We start from the raw sequence: 22,385 nt of genomic DNA on the forward strand, positions 1-22,385 counted from the left end.
AGTGGTCACCACCGCCCATAGACACAGGCGCTGTAAGAAATATTAACCATTCCTTACATCACCTATGCGCCACCAACCTCGGGAACTAAGATGTTATGTCCCTTGTGCCTGTGATTACACTGGCTCACTCGCCCTTCTAGCCGGAACACAACAATACAGAGTACTGTTATTTGGCGGTAGAATATCTGATGAGTGGGTGGTACCTACCCAGACGGGCTTGCACAAAGCCCTACCACCAAGTAAGATAATCCAATATAATATTTTAGGATAATCCAATTAAATAATAAAAACTTTACACAAATATGAAACTATTCCAATTAGACATTCCGACAAATCAAAAACCACAATGAATGTGCTCATTTGATTGTCAGATTCTCGATAGAATTCAAAGCAAGTTGTAAAATAGTTTGAGTACGGGTTTAAATGAAGGTCATATTGGATAACTTCACTTAAGTTTCAAGTTAACATATTTTAATAAATCTTATATTAAAATGCATTTCCTTTAAAGTTAGACGTTTGCAAACAAAGCATTATCATCGACTTTTCAGTTGAAATATTTATTGGACTTGGAATTGGATCCAAATTCTCGTTAGCTGCCATCTTGGAATACAATATTATATTATGAAAAACTTAAAGGAATAATAATAACTATATTGTTTCTATAACTTGTACTTTAAGTTTAAATAAATTAGCTGACCATCAAAAAAATCTAGTCAATCTACACATCCTTAATTCAGGTAAAATTAAGATTTATAAAACCAAAGTCAAAGTCAAAAGTCAAAAATCTTTATTCAATATAGAAGTGTTTACACTTGCTTATTGATTGTCAAAAATCTAACAAGATTTAAACAATTCCCAAAATAACTAATGGCTTGTACTGCTGTTGACTTTGTGAGTTTTTTTGACCTTACTTCATAAATAATAATTATGTATCAAAGCCATACAAGATTAACGAACACAAAAGATCAAAGATCACAACGTATTATACAAATATAAGCTCAAACAGGCAAACATTTCCTCGTATAATAATAATTAAAGCAACAGAGTCAAGAAAATAATTAAATAATGATTTTATTATTACAGCAGCGAAAACATGGTAGTTTAGAGTTCAAACGAGTTCCTTCCTCGTCTTCGGGATATTCGAATTCAAGTTTTAAAAGAAAAACTTTGATTATACGAGTATTGTGTTCGTGCTATACGAGAGGAAAAAATAGGAGATAGTTACGAAGTTTTGAATTAACAGACTAAATGTCAACCATGATTTCCCATACAAAATGTTTTCTCTTGAGAATTATTTCGAATAGTTTGTGATTTGTTGGCTGAGTTATATAATCAGAAAGCTTGTAAGGTTAAATATGAGAATATTAGAAAAAAATATTATGATCACAATTACAAAAATTTACAATTGTACTTCAGTCAAGTTTACAGTTCTGGTTTTATATTTAGACGTGATGCTATAAAGGCAGCGCTGTAGGGCAATTCTATAAGAATCCATTTCTTATCTCACTCGTGTAATTTGACAAACGAATCACGCGATTCGCCATTTTGATACATGTATCCTATAATTTTTATAATGATTAAAGTGAATGTCGAATATCACGTTCTGATTCACGCTGGTGGTCGACGTTGAGTTTTGAGTTTAATTATTTGAAATAAAAACAATCTAATATAAAATACACCGGCTGATGCAGTGTGATACACCGTTACAGGTATTTATAACACTATTAAATAACATTAAGAAAGTTAAATTAAATTTAAAGGGTTTAACACAAATGAAAAGCTCTACTCTTTAGAGAAATAAACTACGAACAGTATCTTTTTCTTCCACCTTTATGGTTACATTTTTTATTATCCCTTAAATTTTATAATACATTGTTTTCGAATAAAAATCAACACAATTTGACTTTTTTTTTAAATTAACAAATTGAGCAAATCAACAAAGATACGATTTCATAAACTTTTATTATCGCGTAATACAAGATGAATATGAAATATAAATAATATAATCAAAAGAGTTTTTATTCTATTTCAAGACTCCATAAATAATAATTATAACACTCAAGGAGGTTGATTTATATCGTGACATCGCGAATTAAGTAAAATAGCTTCGTTGCTGTTATTATGTTTAATTTTTATACGATAAGAATATATAAGCGTTTAATTTAATAATAAACGTCGTGTAATATTATAGACAGCTATCAATTTTTTAAAGAAAATTTTAGGTTAATGAGAAAATTTTGTATAAAATGTTACAGTTGGCTATTGCTAATGTTCTTAGCAAATCGGCTTATATATATAACTGTATATCATGACCCAACCTTTATTACCGGAATTCAAGTGTATAACTTTTGATATTTCAATCAGTTTTTTTTATATCTCATAATTTGTGTATTGTCTCTTCCAAAGGAGGCATAAAGATAAACAAACTTTAAGTGTTCCATGCGATTTGTTAAGAGATCAGTTGTATTGTATACTACTTATATATTTATTGATCATACAACACTATTCCATTTAACTTCTTATCATCATTTTACTTCAAAAAATCCGATAACACCTTCGTCGACATTCAAAACGCCAATATTCAAAAATTGAAAACGAATATCATAGATTATTTAAGCTTACCAATGATATTGCTCCAATTCGATGTAATCTTTTATTCATTCGTCTTTACACTTGTGGTTTAAATAGGCTATAGAAGTGACTCGTAAATATTGTAAGAACTATTCGTTAAAATCGAAGATTTTTATATTTCATTTGTTTCCAACATGATTATAAAAAAACGAGTTCATGTTTACGATAAATCTTCAAGTAATTATAAGACTTCTTACATATTCAATGACTTCTGCTAAATGGTTATAAATAATACTATTCTTGAACTTAAACAAAGAGCTGTAAATTGCGTCTGATATATCCGAGCGCTTTTCAACATTTCTATTTCAATTTTCCCAAAGGACACGCGGTCGGTATTCAACCCCGTGAACAGTAATTTTCTCCTGTCAACTGGCCCATCTCGTCCTCTGTAATGTCACGCTTCGTCCAGTGGAATTACTAATGTATTTTACAGCACATTAGCATTCTACAATAAGTCATCAAAGTATGTAGAACTACTATTATAATTATGTAGATTTTAGTGGGTAATGTTTTAGACTAGATAAATGCATATTCTAGCAGAGACGTACGTATAAGAATAATTTTACTGAATTGGTAAAGAAACGATAATAACTTTTTGAATAAATCAAAAATTGTTTGAATTGAATGAATATAAAGAATTTAGCTATTAAATAATGACGTATTAATTTTATTAGTACTACACACACTATCGTAAGTTTGTATTTGATTTTGATTTCATATTCGCTTTTTTTTCGTCACTTTATAGTTTCATGTACTCCAACTGTCTTTTGTTTTATAGTCTGTTTTCAGATAGACATAATACTAACTCACAAATGAACATTTATAAAAAATATGTCTAAAAATTAAAAAAAAAAATAATGTATATTTATAATTCCATGATAAAAAGTTCAAACAAAGTTAACGTTTTCAAAAAAAGATAACAATAATAAAAATACTATATAATGACAAGATTATGGTTCCTTCAATATTTCTAAATCTGAAATTAAGTTCTACAATTCTAGATAATACGTTGGAAGAAATAACTGTATCGCTGAAACAATCTCGCTGTGTATGTGGACTATAGTTACCCGTATCACGAGACAACCATCTCAAAGTAAAAGCTAACCTTTGGTTAACCCGCATCGTAACGTTATCGAATCAAATGTAATAATAATATGGATTCAGAACGTGCTTGACACATTTAATTATAAAGTCTTATCCACATTATTCATTACCTACTAAATTCATCCGTCTTAAAAACCTTTAAAAAGAACAAAAAATAATCTTCATATTCTAAAAGAGATGTTATACGAAAAAATAATGTTAAAAGTGCAAGTATCAAAGTAGCCAAGTTAATCTATTTCACGTCATAAGCGCTGTTTAACCAACGCGGATATGACCAGCCTTTGACTGGAATGGTTTGAAAATTGCATCATAATTAAACATATCTCACAATTTTTGTCTCTATTATTTAGAATTTAAAGCTCATTTTTCTTTACAGTAAAATCAAATGTTGTTTAGTGTTAGGCGTAAATTCTCTTTTGTATAAGAAATAAGTCACTTTAATACAATACAAAATATATCTCACTTTGCTTAACGAAAAAGAAATATATTGTAATTTTAAAACTATGCAAAGCACTTAAGTGTATGCAATTCAACTCAGGTGGAACTTGCTTAATATTAAGTTCCCAGTTTGACCTACACAGAACAATTTTAATAAATGATTTTAGTGGAAAAAGATCTGCCAAATTAAAATATGCTTAAAATTTAAAGAAAAAAATTAATATACTTTTTTTTTTTAACTTTATCCATAAACTATAAATATTGTTTTCATAACATAAAAGACTGCGTTCTCATCATAATAAAATAATTTGATGATTCCAAAATGTTCTATCTTTCCAAGGGGACAGAAATATTTAGCATTATAAAAATAAAATGTATATATACGTACTTTATTCAAGTAGAATCACTACTGATACTTAGTAATTCCTATTTTTAATCAAAGACATGTAAGTGTTATTACAACCTTCAACGAATATTAGTACCAAGCTTCTATTGTAACTACAGGCACAAGGGACGTAACATCTTGGTTCCCAAGGTTGGTCGCGTATTGGTGATGTAAGGAATGGTTAATATTTCTTACCACTTACCATCAGGTGGCCCATGTACTCGTCCGCAATGTAATTTGTTTTCTTTTTAACATTAATTTTAAAATTGATATTATTTAAAATTAATTTATATCATTTAAGCGTCAATAACGCAACGATTTACGGGCTGCTAGCGATGTAAAGAGTCAAAAGTCACAAGTTCCATCCTGACCAATTGACGTCCTGACTTCTAGCACAAGCATTGCGCTTATTTGGTGTGGAATATAGGAATATCGGTAAAGTTCTTAAAATAACGCATTTCTTCTATTTTTATTTTTTATTTAGCAATAGGCAAATGTTAAAATTTTGCATCTTAAATTTTATCGATACACAGTACTACTACTAAAACTATATTACTTTCGAGTTTTTTTTTAATAAATAGATATAATATCAAGAAATATCTACACAGATATAGATAACAGAATTAATCATCATCTTTACAAATACTCGCTCTCATTATTGTATTAATAAAAACAAGACATTTAAAAATAATTATTTAAGCACAAATGTATTTAATATCAAGGTTGTGAAAATAATATATTTTAAACGGTTGTAAATGAAACGTAAAGAGAAATTAACTTGCCGCCGTTGAAATGTAGTCTCGAATGTTTAAATAAAAGAAAATTAAAAAATAAAAATAAATTAGGTAAGTCAAATAAGCTCTTAAATTATTCACTTCATTCCCTAATTACTTTTCTCCTACACCGCCAAAGTACAGTTTAAGTAAAGATTACAAACTTTCCTTAGATCCCTCGACCGGGATTCTAAAGCAAATGCAGGGAATTTTAATTTCGTCTACCTTTTCAATAACCAAAAATGAGTTTCTTTGTATTTTTTTTTTTTTTTTTGTATAAATAGTAAACGCAAATAGGCACCGGAATTAAATTTGAAATTAATTCAAAGTGCTATTAATAGAAACAAATTTTGAAAGTCAAATATACAAGTATATATCATATACTGGGTTTTAAGAAGTGTCTCTATAAACACTTGAGTCTTATTTTTTATTTCATATTTAATTCATACGGCTTGTCCGCTTCACTAGGCGTAAATGAAAACGTATTTTTTTATGAATTACAACAGAGGAACTTATGCCCTTTTCATAATTAACTGATATGCTGAATATTATTAATATCTGTTCGGTTTTCGAATGAAATTAAAGAACGAACATTTTAACAAAAATACTATATTATAACAAACAACATGTCGCCCGCGGCTTCGCTCGCGTTTTAGGGATCGTGCTAGATATGTTAGGCAAAAAAGTATGACCTTTCTTGGAGTTCAAGTTTGCTTCATATCAAATTTCATCAAATTCGATTCATTAGATTGGTAGTGAAAGAGCGACAGACAGACTGACAGACAGAGTTACTTTCACATTTATAATTACTAATATTATTGAGTATTAATATAGATATCTTTAATCAATTTCGATAAGGTACTCACCGGAGTAACTCGTAAGATATTATAGTTTACGTAAGGTATTATAGTTTACAATGTGTGTAAACAAACACAGGTGCTCTTTCTATTTCGTCCCTCGTAGTCCGATGGGAATGAAACGACAATCCGACATGGCCGGAGAGAAATTACCTACGACGGGATTATAATTGCATACGTTCTAACTCCAGTTTCATAATAAAAAAATCTTGATAAAACGTAATGTAACTTTCGATGACACAACTCGAATTAAACGCAAGACCTATTAGATTTGCAATCGTGAATACTATCTACTAGGTCATGAGGTATTTTAATATTATTCCGACATAGCCGAATTATAAAAGCATTCGCATGTATAGAATTAGTAAAGATGGTTTTACTTAAGATTAATTTCATATGTGATCTTAAAACTCATAGAAATTCTCTAGAGTTCCTTGAACTGCTTCAAAACTAAACAAGAACACTCGATTATTGGCTCCAATCCAAAAGTCATTATATTCTAATCTCCCCTCTGATAAAAAACTGTGATAATATTTGACGTAATTTATCAAAAACACTATAATACACTTAGCACTTGAACACTATGCTGACGGCTATCATTGGAGGGTATTGCATAGAATTAAAATGTATGGAAAATTTAACAATGCTCTGTTTCACCTACTTGAGACTAAAGGGATTATTTTGATGGTGCTTTAATTTTTTTTAAATAACTTTGAAAATGTCACTTGTTACCTTTTAGTTATTTTTGATTAATGTATTCATATATTATAAGGAATAGAATATAATTATATGATTTCAATTTTAGAATCATTTTAGAATAAAATATTACACAAACAACCGATATACTCGTAAGTTTTTATTATGAGTACAAAAAAAATACGTCATAACGAAATGGAGATGATCACATAGCTAAGTGTAAATATATAAATATTCTACAACGCCTACATAAGTTGTCAGTTATCCTTTTTTACTAATATAAGATGTTGATATGCGAAGTGATCTAAATTTGTACAAGTTTAAGAAAAAACTAGATGTCTTGAACTGCGGCGTTTTTTTCGAATGATAGTTAGTTTTGCATCATGATAGAGATCGTCGGATTCTTTCTGTTATATTTTCTTGCTAGATTGGTACATGCCCATTTAGTTTAAAATTAAATTCCAAACATACCTTGGTCTAGCAGCTTGAGTGTAAAGACGGTCCAGCTCCTGCAGCATGCGCAAAGCATCGGCCATATCATGAGGGCTGTCTTCACGAGCTTCAGCCAAGCAGACCATGGCCAACACCACGGCAATAGCGAAGACAATCTTCTTGTTGAGCATGATGTCTGATAAAAAATAAACACGCTTAAACAAAACGAAGAATAACTTTTAGTTATTTCAAACGGACATTTTTTTTTCGGCCTAGCAACAGCTTCGGGGTTGCAAAACCTTCACCCATCGAGACGTTAAGAAATTATAACTATTATAACTGAGGAAATTATAATTATGCTATTTAATAATTGTACTAAAGTTCTTTGAAAAAAGAATTATAAGACTAAGATTAAAATACTTAACTATGATCACAATTACAAACCCATGTATATTGATAAATAATACATTACTTACATAAAAAAAACCGTTTTAAAAGATATTTCCGAATACAGATTAAAAAAGAATAATATATTTAATTTGAGTTTTAAAAATGGAATCAATAACATTATTTCGATAACTAAAAATATTTACATATCAACAATTCTCAAGCTCAGCTTAAAAATTATAATAATATTATTTTATGAATTGGACACAACTGTAATTCAAGGTTGACAATTCTCATCAATGAATTTTACGGTGAAATGAGCAAGGGCGGCCGGAGCTAGGGAATTATGCTGACACATTCGCCCTTATGCCACATATGCCCTTATTATAATACATATCAAAGGAATAAACTAAAATATCATAGGGTCGCGATATAATTAAAATATTTTGCCCGCTAGTAAATACGAAGAAACATATTTCGAATCCCGTGTAAATAAAAATTATTGGGTTTCTCTGTCAAGGAAATCAAACCTTGTGATCTTTCTCCGTGATATTCGTCCACTTTAACATAGCCTGCGAAAATGGCTAATCCGATAATGCTAAGCCAGAAAACATTGATATGTCTTTAACATCAACTTAATGAACAATGGGCCGAGATGGCCCAGTGGTTAGAATCTTAACCGATGATTTCGGGCTCAAACCCAGGCAGGCACCACTGAATTGTCATGTGCGTAATTTGTGTTTATAACTCATCTCGTGCTCGGCAGTGAAGGAAAACATCGTGAGGCAACCCGCATGTGCCTAATTTCAACGAAATTCTGCCACATGTGTATTCCACCAACCCGCATTGGAGCAGCGTGGTGGAATATGCTCCAAACCTTCTCTTCAAAGGGTGAGGATGCCTTAGCCCAGTAGCGGGAAATTTACAGGCTGCTAATGTAATGTATGTAAAATGTAATTTAATGAATGCGCAATTAATAGTAAACGAATAAAAACAATCATCCATTCTCATAAATTACGATAAAAATAAATAGCATGACAAAAAGCATGCTAGTTTGACACTTGGTCTTACGTTATATCGTCAGCAATTCCGTTTCCTATACTATTAAGCCCACGTAACAATGGGACATACAAATGGGACAGTTTTTTTAAGGATCTAAAGCCAAATTATGCTAAACAAAATAAATTACCCTAATTTAAAATTAAAATCAAAAGTTCTGATATTAATGATACATTAAACCAACATTCTCGTGTAAATTAGGACGTATTATTATCCAATAATCGCTGGCTTACATAATTAATATCCCTTCTATGCAACATGAATAGTTACAAACTATGCGTTGTCTTCTTCTCTAAACGTCAAAATACTGACGATAGAAAGAGACAAATAGATATGCATAAGTACTTATAATATAGTTATAAGAGTACAGTCAGAATTAATTCTTTTTTAATTATATGTAGATGAAATATGAACAAACTTCTGAACCTATTGGAACTACTTTCATATTAGTTAAATTGCTAAAGTTCCCGTACTATGTTAGTAAATCTCTCATTGTTAAAATGTCGGAGGATTTAACGAAACTTATTTAATTTGTTAAGAATTATATTTTATGCATAGTTAGAGCTATAACGATTATTATCACGGTATTTACCGCTTTGGAATCTGGACAAATACCAAAATCAAACCTTCATATTTGAGACAACGTTGTGTATCAGGCAATATAAGAATTATATTATTAATAATATGAAAAGCTCCAAGCCCCCTTTTTCAGAGATTTCTTTGCACAGCAGTGTGAACGCGCCGTATATTTACTTTTTACTGATAAACTATCAAAAACTGCCTTTAGCTGGGACTAGAAAATAGTTTAGTTCGTCTCTCAACAACTTTTGTCTAAAAAATGTTTTAATATTCAAATGTGAAAGGGTAGCTATATCGCTAATCCATTGCAAATCTTATATTTCGAAAGACGTAAATTTTTTGACGATAATAAAATCTTAACTTAAACAAAAAACTTTGAGTTAGTTGACGAAAATTTGGACAAGGATCATTAAAATGATGATGTTTCGAACTCACTTAAGCTTGAAAGGTAATCGATATCATTAAGATTATATTTCAAACTTTAATCTGTAGTCAGTTTGTCAAAAATCCTATGGTATAATGTCCAAGCCAAAGTTTCGTTTGAGTTTGGATTACAACGTATGAAACCTCAAACTTTTTCATATTAATAAAAGTTAACGTTTAAACCGCGATTACTGTGACAAAGTTGTAGGATTATTGAATTTTGATACAGATTTCAACAATCGTTATTTTCAATAAGAATACATACACAGGTAACAGAGAATAGAGTTTAACAAAGTTCTAATTAACTTTTTTTCTTCTAAATATTTGCATACTTTATTTATCATTAGATGAATATATTTTCATACAATTTGAGACTGAATATAACATATTCCTTTGTAAATTAAGAATGCGCTGAATGTTTTTGAATGCTATAATTTTTATACGTAAATTTCTTTTATTATACAGTTGAGCTCCTTAAAATTTGAGAATACAAACAATTTATCGTACTAAATGGAAAAGGCCACGTCGAATAAAATTGAATCCAGAAATTTTTCTAACTGCTTCATAGTTATCTAATATACAATTACACATCCTAGAGATCAAAGTTGCAACCCAATTATCTTATTTAACGACATTTAAAACCTTCGTGATTCGCTTGTTTAAATTGCATGTAAAAGGCTTTAATCTTCAAAGCATAGCATTTCCTTCGGCTAATTAATTTGCGCTTTGCTTTAGTGTTGTAACGTTTATTTTAATGGGTATTAAATTATATACATCGAAAAATTACAAACGTATATTTTTAATTTTTAAAAAATATTTTTTCTCATTATAAAACATGTTAGTATTTATAAAATAAATTGTATTGGAAATAAAACTTTTTTTTTTATATTTTTTTTATAGCGATTCTTAATTTGAAACAAATTAATTTTGGAATGTCTTCGATATAAAATATCTTTATTTGTTAGCAAGTAACAGAACTTTTTTTATTTTAAATATGGAAGCAGACTAGTAATTTGAGATATCTCAATGGTAGTGACCGTTAGTAGACATTGAAACTGTTAGATATATTAATTATCCTTTCCATAGCCAGTACTCCACAAACCTTCAGTACTAAGAATTTACTTTCCTAGTGCCTTTAGTCACACTTCTTCATCCATAACACAACATTGCTAAGTGTTGCTGTTTGACGATAGAACAGGTGGTGAGTGGAGTTCCTACCCAGACAGGCTTGCACAAAGCCAGGTAAGTCGATATAGCTAACTCACTAATCCTATGTTACCCGTCTGATCTAAAATGTAACTAAATTAACTTATACCCTATTTAAACGAAGGTTTATTTACAGAGTACTCTTTTAACTCGTCGTATATTTATTTAATACATCAACTAAACGATACGCTTCGTCTATTTCGTTTGAAAATGTTTAACTGTACTGATAAATATTGTATACGTTAAACAGTTGAATAAATAGTACGTACGATTTAAAAAAAGAGAAGAAAGTTTTTTTCCTTATTCTTGCAAAAATCTCATTTCGTTACTTATAAATAGCATGTGAATTTTGAGCTCTTTTTTATTTAAAATATCCCTTTATTTTCGTTAACATTTTTTAATTCGGACAAGAATTTTGAGTGGTATACGAAATAGTTCGAATCAGCGTATAAGAAAATACGTTGGCATGTACGGTATTAAGGATTCCAACTAAAGTTACGCTAGCACAATCTCTTCTTCTACCGATTCTTGACTATGCTGACACTTGTTATACTAACTTAAGTGAATTGAGGAGCAATGAATAAACTTGAGCGATGCATACGGTTCATATTTGGTTTACGAAAATATGATCATGTTTCCGAATTTCGCCAAAAACTCAAGTGGCTCCCAATTCGCCTTCGCACGAATACTCACATTTTATCTCTTCTCTATTCTATTATTTTTAATCCAGCTACACACCCTTCTATCTTAACCATAACAAATTTCATCAAATTCGGTTTAATGGTGTTGGCGTGAAAAAGCAACAGACAGACAGTTAAATTCGCATTTATAATATATGTAAAGTTTGTCACTTGAGATTCGTTTTGCAATCTTATATAAGAATACCAAGTAAATGTATGTCAGTACAAACTCATATTACAAGGTGAAATTTACAACTGTAAGAGCCCCCTCTTTTAAGAAAAAATGTTGCAAAACTACGAAACGTATAAAAAAATATATATGAATGAATAATGGGAATGATATATGCATAGATTTTTCATTTTAAATAAACAGTGCTACGGGTACACAGATTGGTCAATAAAGTTCAAAATTATCAATTTATACCGTTAAGACACGACCTTTGGTAGAATGTTGAGACTGAATGACATATTGCTTGATTCACGAGAAAATATTAACATTATTCATATTAGTCATAATATACCTAATTAAATTTGTATATATATATATAATAGATATATACCAATTAAAGTTACCTTCTGTATGCAAAGTATATGCAAAGTTAAATTAAGCGTAGAGATTGATTTAATGTGCCAATTACTACAATCAGCTTTGGGGAAAGCAATCAATTGATTTCAAGGAGCTTGCTGAGCTAGTAATAGTTATCATTGTTATAGTGCTGATGTCTATCGACAAAGGTCACCATTGACGATCTTGTTTTTTGTTCGAACTATAAATAAAGATCTGCGTAGTTTTTAATTACCAAATTAAAATGTTCGCAAGTATTGCACTGAATAATCCTTACGGAAATTACTGCTAGTGTTCAAGGTTACACATATGACAACTAGAATCGTACCAATAAACAATATATTTGACATTTAACATAATTCAATAATAATTGTAAGAATCTTTTCATAATAGATATAATTGATGAATAAATGATAAAAACGTATATCCTGTAAATGACGGTTCTATAGTAATTGCAACTCACGTGACTATCATTTCCCTAACAACTAAAATTTAAATATTAAAAAATAATAAGAACTTCTTAATGCCCTTTAAGAAAATCTTATGATCTTGTGCCTCGTTAGTCGAGTGGTTAACTCACAAAGTTGGGAACCCTGAAGCCTCGGTTTTAAATCGTAGATCAGCCCAATTAAAAAGTAATTGGCCTTTTCTGAACAGCACTCTAGGATTACAAAGGCAGTGTAACATTCTTTAGGAAAGAACGTAAAGCACTTCGTTCTATCAAATAGATACAGGTCTTACAAAAATTGTAAACGTAAGTCATCGTTACAACCGTTCAGAGCAAGTCGTGTCGTCCACTGGCCAAAAGACCATTCAGTTTGTACGTGATCACGCACCCATACTACAGAACGTCAATAACTAGAAAAATATCAAAGTAATATTACTTTTCCACACTGTTATTTTAGTCAAGTATCAAGAGTATGTCTGTCCATGTATAAACTTTGGGGTTTGCAAAGCAAAACTCTAATAGTCGTCTTTTTTTATTGTAATTTATTATGACACACGCTTTTGAACATTTATTTAAATTTACTTCTAGAGATTGCTAATATTTAGATTATTGATGTATGGAACGGCAAACAAGATATTCGATTTGAGAGTGTTCGAATGAACAATGGCAATGTTAAAGATTCAATTAATATAATTTTCCATAATAGATTAAAAGAACATCAATCTTGTTTTTTTTTTAATTAATAAAGTTTATTAGTTATTATTGTTCAAATGTAAAATTTCATTCATTCATGAAGGTGCGCCCCTCTATGCTTTATGCTTGTGCTTACAAGATGTCTTAGTGTGCGTGAATATTGGAACGTCTTGTGATTTCCTCCTGACTGATTTTGTAACATTGGCCATAGAGGATAATCTCAAGGGATGAAGAGCCAACGCAGGACATATTATAGTGCGCAAGTATGTGCACAAATGTGTGCGCAAGGTGCACTCACTATTCCCATACTTTCATTATTCGATGAAGCAGTAAATCCGTCACGATCGAAAAGAGATCAGGCGAAGGACCAACGGTTTTACGTGCTATCCGAAGCTCGTAAAACTTGTACACAAAATTCATTAGATTTTGAATTTGGACCTCGGGATCTGCGGCCTTCTCTAGCCACTGGTTCAACGAGCCAGTCAAAAGCTTTCAGAAATTAAGTACCTTTACACCAATCTTCCATATCATTAAGGTCATTGATCAAAAATATGCCATTGCCATTTACCGATCTCCCCGTAAACTATTTTAATTCGAAAATCAATGTTTGTTTAATTTCCTTTGTATAAAAAACTATTGATGTTAACAGGAAGATTTATATGTTGGCTTTCAAGCACAATATAAAGCAATATATATCAGCAATTAGGCTACCATATATGAAAATACCAAAAAACCCCAATGACATATCAATATGAGACAAAAATTGTAAATCCCGTTGTCTCCCGAGGGCACGTATCAATTGAACGGAATATTTTTGTGTTATTTATTCTTATGAAAATATAATATCATCCATTCTGACCCGTGGAGACACGGGGTCAGGTGAGGCTGTGATCGCGAGCATTATCAATTTCACTTCATGCTTTCATATTGTATTTACATTTTATGTGGATTTATTTGACGTAAATTCGTTTCTTTTTATTATAGGTTATTTCGTTCTCTTAAACATACTCGTAAAGGAGCTGTCAAACTTCGAATACAAATAAATTCTTAAGAGCATTTACAAATATAGGTGTCATCTGAATAGTTAGTAGTGGTGTATTCCAATTTCAAAATAATAAAGATTCTAAGTGAATACTTTTTATTGGCATTAAAAATTACAAACACTATATTAAAAAAAAATATGGCCTGAATGATCTAAGATTTTGTACCTGTTAATAATGATTACTGTCGATATCAATTATGATTATATTTGAGATATTTGTCGGGTCAGTGTAAATTTGATTCGCCATATTCGAATCAACTGTCTTAGAAAAGTAATACTGTTTTTTTACTATACCATGGCTTTTCCTATACAAATAAACACACATAAACGTACGACTTGTAAAAAAGTTGTACAGTTTCTGTAACCAATATTTCAATGAATCTTACAACTCTCAGCTCTCTTTCAGATTTTAATACAAAAGGCAATGATACCTTGAAATACTATGTAAAAAAAAATCCTTTTTAACCTTTTTGAAGATTAATCCGGACAAACGGACAAATAATAAAAATATTTTGATATCACAGACAGACATTTTAATTTTATTTATTAATATACATGTGACGTAACGAAATGTTGAAAGGAAATTCAAATGTTTTCCATACATACGTTACTGGTTTAATTATACTCGAAGGGATTTACGCCTTGCCTTTTGTGTTATATTCGAACTCGCTACGTTTCACGAATTACAAACTCGTATCGTAACGTTCATTGTTTTCCGATATTTATTTTTAATCTTCAAACAAAATCTTTGCTCGCTTGCGGTCCCAAATGTTTTTATGATACTTTAATAAGTTTTTACTTTTAATTGTTTGTTTCAAGTCATGCTATATTATATTACAAACAATTAAAAAGCTTCAAGAGAAAAATAACATGAGTGAAATTTTGGAAATCAGATAATCTACCGTCTAACAGCAGTAGTCTGTTGTTTTCCGGTTTGAAAGGCAAGTGAGCCAGTGTAACTACAAGAAAATGGAACATCTTAGTTCTCAAGATTGGTGACGCATTGGAAATTTAAGAAACGATTATATACTTCTTACAGCGGTATTGCTTATGTGCGGTGATCACTTACAAAAAAGTGGTCCATTTGCTCATCCAATATTTTGGTATCATTTTTATGTGTCAATATTACTGATGTAGAGCATTGTGCAAGAATATCTCGAGACTAAATACCCCTCACTAGTTAACTATTCTACCTATTAAATTGCCGTATATAGTTCGAAGTAATTCTATGACATACTATTAATTATTTGGTAACATTTATGCTAGTGCACATATTTAATATTCTCATAGCAAAAACCTTTATTAAAAGTATAACACCCCGCCTTATTGCCACCACTGGTGACAATGCTGGGCCAATTTTTGAATTTTAATTTAACGGCGGATTTGCTGCTAGCATTCTAGCTACCGTTCTACGTGGTGATCATTATTTTTATTTGTATATAATGCACTCCTTACCATCCTATACCATACTCATATACCATCAAAGTATTTAAGAAGACCATTGGTCACTAAGCTGCCTGTTGTACGATATATATTTATTTAATAAAACATTAAATCATTAATTGATTTCATTAAAACCTTTACAATGTTACCTAGACTATAAAAAATAAGTAAGTCACTTGACTTCAAACGATTAGGCCACAATGCATCTTATCCGAACCTTTTAATACAAAAAGACTCTTTTGATGGTTACCTAAGCAATATGGTTTTAATACTGGTTCGTTAAACCCATCGAATGTACGCTTGGTGAAGACAGGAAATGATTGACTATAAGGTATACCTTTTATCAAATATATGCGGTGATGGAAAGGTCGTATGTTAAATTTAGTGATATATATATGTATCAATATGATAATACAAATATCTATAATATAGGTAATTGTACTTTGAAAAGAGCTCGTTGTGTTCGACTACACAGCTGTAACTAGTAAACCTAGAAAGCTGAAATTTGTAACATAGGTTTATTTTATTTAAAACCTTTTTATAAATTTTACCCGTACGAAGTCGGAACGGAGTACTAGTATATATTATAAACTATATTCGTTTAGTTTGTGAGAAATTGTATAAATAAGATAACATTAAAAAATGAAATTGCGAAAAAACTATAAAAGTACCTACTAAAATCGTTAAAATTTAAATAATTCAAATTATTCGTTAATTTAAAGAAAATATTTCTATCAAATAAATAGCGATGACATCGTGACGAAATCTAAACGTGTGTATTGGATTACACGATAATCAAGGCTCAATTAACTACGAGAGACATTCACTCGGACAACTTTTAAAGGAGACTTCGATTGACGAGACTTGTGGAATCATATTGCTAATGATGCTCCGGTTTCTGCAAAAACTGCGTGTAATACTATTCCACAAAAGGTGCTCTATGTTCTTTACATCTAATACACTGCTATTCTTCCAAAAACTCTCAGATGTTCTTATAATATGAAGTAAATAAAGTTCTTTTGTCAATTCTCAGGTCTACGTATATTCATACGTTTATCAATGAGTATGTGATTATGTGGTAGGTGGACTGACAAATAGTCCTGATGGTAAGTGTTTACCCTGCCCTGGTCAATGTCATTGGTACTCTAAGAAATATTAATGATTCCTAATATCATATCGTAACTAAGATGTTATGTCCCTTGTATATCTGTGTATGTACATTTATTGTCATATGGTTCACTAATCATTCAAACTGAAACACAACAATAATATGTATTGCCGTTTTGTGGTAGAATATATGATAAGTGGGCAATACCTACATGGACAAACTTGCACAAGGCCCTAGATATTAAGTAGAATAAGTAAATGTATTGCTTAAAAAAGTAAGTATTTCTGTCCGTCTGTTGCTCTTATACAACCAAACGATTGAACCGAATTTGATGAAAATTACTAACAAGAGACGACCAACCCCTTAAATTTATTGTTTAAAATTTATCATCTAAATTGTACTGTAGTGTATCGATGTGTAGTTGTGATATATTATAACAATAAAAAGTAAATAACAAAGATTGGGTATGTTCAATGTTATCAAAATATATCTAATTTCCGAAGGTATTATCTATCTATGTGAGTAAGGATCCTACGATAATACCTGGTTTTAATAATATCAGAGAAAAAAGAGGTCGCATATTACGACATTTTTATACTAGCCTCGAAATATTTTCAACCAAAAAATCATATCCAGTATCGTGAAAAAACAACTAGTACGAGAATAGTAATGGACTATGCGTCCCACACTTCGTTTTAGACTAGGTTTGGAAATTATTCCAATACGATAACGGTCCTAGTTAATGGATACGCATGTGTGGGAATTTCAACTGACTCGTATTTAACGCGATTTATTTGGAGTATTTATTAAAACTAATGCATCGGTGCATGTCCGGACTAGTAACTGAGATTATCTATTAAAATACATGACTATTTATGATATCCATAGGCGGACGAGCAAATGGGCCACCTCATGGTAACTGGTCACCACCGCCCATAGACAATGGCGCTGTAAGAGATATTAACTATTTCTTAAATCGCCAATGCGCCACCAACCTTGGGAACTAAGATGTCATGTCCCTTATGCCTGTAGTTACACTGGCTCACTCACCCTTCAAACCGGAACACAACAATACTAAGTACTGCTGTTTGACGGTAAAATATTTGATGAGTGGGTGGTACCTACCCAGACGGGCTTGCACAAAGCCCTACAACCAAGAAATTTGCTACAGAGTTAAAGTAGAGTAACAGCATGGGAACGTATCTCTGTTAGGACGGTTTGGAGCTAAATTCACTGTATTGTGAAGAAACTTGTGGATTTTATTGAAATTAGACATATACAAGTTTCGAAGTACGACATTAATTATAAACACAAATTAAACATACAGAAATTCGGTAGTGTTCGCCTGGGTTTGAACCCGCAATCATCAGTTAAGATTCTCACGTTCTAACCTCTGAGTCATCTGAGAAATCTCGGTATAGCATAATTAATTTTGTTTTATTAACGACACATAATATTTTCTGAAATTCGATCTAGTCCTAAGACGAGTATCGAATGTGGTCTTACTGAATTTAAATATCAAAGTTCCTTTCGTAAGAAAATTACATCTCTAGAGATAATATATCATTACTTACATGATAATATAACGGTCTTATAGTTAAAGACTATATTGTAAAGAACAAAACATATTCACTATTAACACCAAAAGCTTATCTTGGTATTAATCTGTTTGTGTATTATCAGCTTGGGTCTGATCTAATGTGATTTAGATATTAATGCGACTTCGACTAAAATATATATTCATAGTAATCTTATCTAACATTTGCATATTTAAATTTAAAAAGTTTGAATCGAATGAAAGGACCTATTTGTACAAGATCGATGACGTATATAAATTAAAAATAGAAAGACTATACTTTTTGGTGGTTAATGAAAAGTAAACTAACCTTTCCCGCTCTTTCTCTCTCTTTCTATTTTATACGGTCTTATATAATATAATTTACTTAGTTATTCTTTGTTATTTAATTCATATGGAATTTTTAATAAGAATTTTCCTATTAAAATATAATTAATCAATTAACCGACACAATAAAAGAGGTTTCGTTCAGCAGGATTTTTTCAGACATCTTTAACAGACATTGTCATATTTCAGAATTATACGAATTAAACATCTAATCCTTCATCGTGAATCACTCCATCCGTTCGTGAAAACCTCTTTATTAAATGAGACTCTTTACTTGATTCCCAAGTCGAATCCGTTTGGAAATACTGCCGGCGGAAGTTGGTTGCTTGAGACATAAAATGCCTTAAAAATCGCGCTGTTGTAGATATCCGGACACCGAAGTTGTGTGAAAAAAGTCATTGTGCATCTTTCCAACAGATTACTACGTAAAAGAATCTGTAAGGTTTACTAATCAAATCAAAATCAAATCAAATCAATTTTATTCAAGTAAACTTTACAATGAAGCGTTTTTGATTCGTCGATATTTAAATACTACCACCGTTTCGGAAAGCAGCCTCCAGCAAGAAGAAACGGCAAGAAACTAGCATAGTTGCTCTTTTCAAATAAACAGATTTACAATGTTGTTTTTTTACAATAATTAGTGTCCTATGTTTTAAACCGAGCGTAAATCCAGGCGTTTTTTTTTTAAAGTACTCTTTTAATGAATAATAAGATGTATTTATTAATTTAGTCTTAATAAACTTTTTAAATTTTGTAAATGGTAAATTACATTTCCCGGTATCTTATATTTTAGCAATTACAAAAAATATACTTACTATGTTATTCTAGGTGCTTATTTTGTGAAAAAAATAATTTTCTCGACATTTTCTTTCAGCAAAATGATTTTTTAAATAAGAATTCATAAAAACCCTATTTATATTTTTATAGATCGCTCCGTATATTTTTGTCATTTCTTTCTCTCCCTACATTAGTATAACAAGTCTGTCTTACTTAAAAAATAAAATAACTTATAAAAATTTTAAAAAGTAACAAAAGTCATCCCGAAATAATTTTTTTAAAAGTATTTTTATACCTCAATATTTTTACAGAATTCCATATAATTCTAACTGTATTACATATATTTAGCTTAGTTATAACGACATCTGTGTATCGTATTGAATTTGTATTTTGAACAGATATTTTAAAAATACCATTAAACTAACTACTTGATTTCTAACAAATATTTTTTTAGGAAATAATATATAAAAAGCTCAAAGACTTGAGTGTAATCTTTTAGAAACATTATAAAAAAGGACCAGACTGTAATAAATTTTACAATTATTTTTCATGCATAGTAGTGTTTTGTTTTTATTGCTACTGTAAAAATAATTTAGAAATAATTTTCAGACAGAACGCAGTTGCTCCTCTAAAGAGGTTCTTGTTAATTCGTCTTAATTTTTTTCATAATATGGACATAGCTTAAAATAAAATTACATAAAAAAAATGTTTTTTTTTTTAACGTTTATACGGCTTCCGTTTAAAAAACAACAACTGTTTTGTAATCAGCTATTATAGCGTAATGTTAAAAAGAATTCTGATCAAAAACTTTTCAAACTTCCGATAATTCTTCGAATCGAAGAAACTTCATAGTAAATAAATTATGACTACATATTACTTACTTACTTTATTTATAATACTTACTTTATTTTTTTAGAATACTTGTATATCAATTTAATACCGTTAAAATTTATAATCTAGATATTGTATCAATTATAGTCCTTGAGGATTTGGTACTTGCAAAAGTAATTTTGACCTACGCCTAACATTAGCACCTAATGCGAATAAAGAAATTAATGGTGGTATTCTATATCTTACTATTGCGTATATAGTTATTTCAAATAATTATATTAATTTATATAAATGCACTGGCAACATTTCACTTCTTTTTTTAAAGTATTTTATTTATTTTAATTAGGACAACCAACAGTAGATACAATATTACATCAAAAATAAAAATAAAAACAAAAAAAACTATTACATAATTAATAAAACCAATAAAATATTCCATAAAATTAGAAATTAGCACAAATAAAATTCTTTATTTTTCGATTGAACTGAAGGCGACTATCGTGACCTATGTCTAAATCTTTTACTTGATTACTGATGGTGATGTATAACAATTATAATCTCGATATGAAGGATTTTTTCCTAATTGCGTTCTATATAATCTGGTATAAAAGAAATGACTCATATTACTCAAGTAATTTAAGTAACATTATTGTTAAATAAATTAAATAACAAATTTCATTGACAATATTTTTCGTCTATTCTCTATGACTTTGTATATTAAACAGATTGCATCTTTCATTATAAGACTTTAAATTTTTCCTAAATCTATATGATAGTTGACGAAGAATTTTTTTTTGTATCTGCTACGTACGAAACAATTAAAGAGGCTTAAGAAAGTTGCACTCCTTTTCAAGTCTTTGGAGCATCTTAGAACGAAGGCTAGTGATTTATTTTATAAAGTATTATTATTTATTAAACTACTTAAATTCCTGATCGGTTTTTTTATTTTTAGTTACTACGTATTGAGGTTATATGAAAATATTTTTTTAAAGTATCGAGCGTTGTTTATTTATTGATCGAATAAATTATTAATATTATTTAAGGCCTGTGTTTAACATTTTAAGTAAAGAATATATACGCTATTTGATTATTTGATTTTTAATACTCTAAAATTTATATTGCTTTCTTTTTAACATTATTATTTAAATATAAATTTAATGTAATTTTTTTTGTTAGCATTAAATTTGTAATTATTTTTTAAATTACTCTGTTCTAATAAAAAAAAACTTAGAGTTTCAAAAATCGAGGCGACAGAGAGGACTCTTTTTATATACGCAAAATTTTTAGAATTATTCAATATTCTATAATAACTTGTTTTTTTTTATTTATGATGCAAACATGTCAAATGTTTTATGCCAATATGTTTTAAGGAAACCTGCACTAATTTTATTAAATATACCTCCAACTATACTTTTGATAAAAGATTTCGTCTAAAAATATTCCTTAAAAAATAACGTTGTAAATCAACAAAACCGAACGAGAACTTCAAATAAAAACTCTATACAAAATATTTCAAATTAAGAATAATTCTTTTTTAAATTTAAAACTTACCTCGTAACGTTCGTTCGGGAGCGAATTTGAAAGTTAGGAGCGCGTAGTGCAACAAGTTCTGGTACGACCGCGTCGCTCGCATTTATAGCAAGCTAGGGCGGGCATAGGGCGGAGCTACGCAGGCGTAGCCATAATCAAGTACCGTTAATAACTTCTATGACTGAATGTGCTTCTGGTTTGATCTTAACGGGGTAAAAAAAAATGCAACTTTACGAATGTAACATAATTTTAAATTTCGATACAAACTTCTATTTCGAATGCAGTTAGAGTTCAGCAGAGAATGTTTATTTTAAATTGGATTTTAAATTATTAGAATCAGATGCTATTTGTTTTGCGAATATGTAGGCAGAGGCCTATAAACAAATTTATTTAAT

The 22,385-nt window shown here is 30.0% G+C and overlaps 1 protein-coding gene across 1 annotated transcript in view; it reads right to left on the minus strand.

Annotated features, from left to right (window-relative positions):
* LOC125067282 overlaps positions 1 to 22,066 on the minus strand; it is a 33,355-nt gene extending 11,289 nt beyond the window's left edge. The window contains exons 1-2 of the mRNA XM_047675781.1: positions 22,012 to 22,066; positions 7,356 to 7,512 (exon numbers count right to left, since the gene is read on the minus strand). Of these exons, the coding sequence (XP_047531737.1) occupies positions 7,356 to 7,507 (152 nt within the window). The 5' untranslated portion in view covers positions 7,508 to 7,512; positions 22,012 to 22,066. The remainder of the gene's footprint in view (positions 1 to 7,355; positions 7,513 to 22,011) is intronic.
* Between the last annotated feature and the right edge of the window lie 319 nt (positions 22,067 to 22,385).

The sequence above is a fragment of the Vanessa atalanta genome, chromosome 11, assembly GCF_905147765.1.
Source record: "Vanessa atalanta chromosome 11, ilVanAtal1.2, whole genome shotgun sequence".
In the NCBI taxonomy this organism is placed as follows: domain Eukaryota; kingdom Metazoa; phylum Arthropoda; class Insecta; order Lepidoptera; family Nymphalidae; genus Vanessa; species Vanessa atalanta.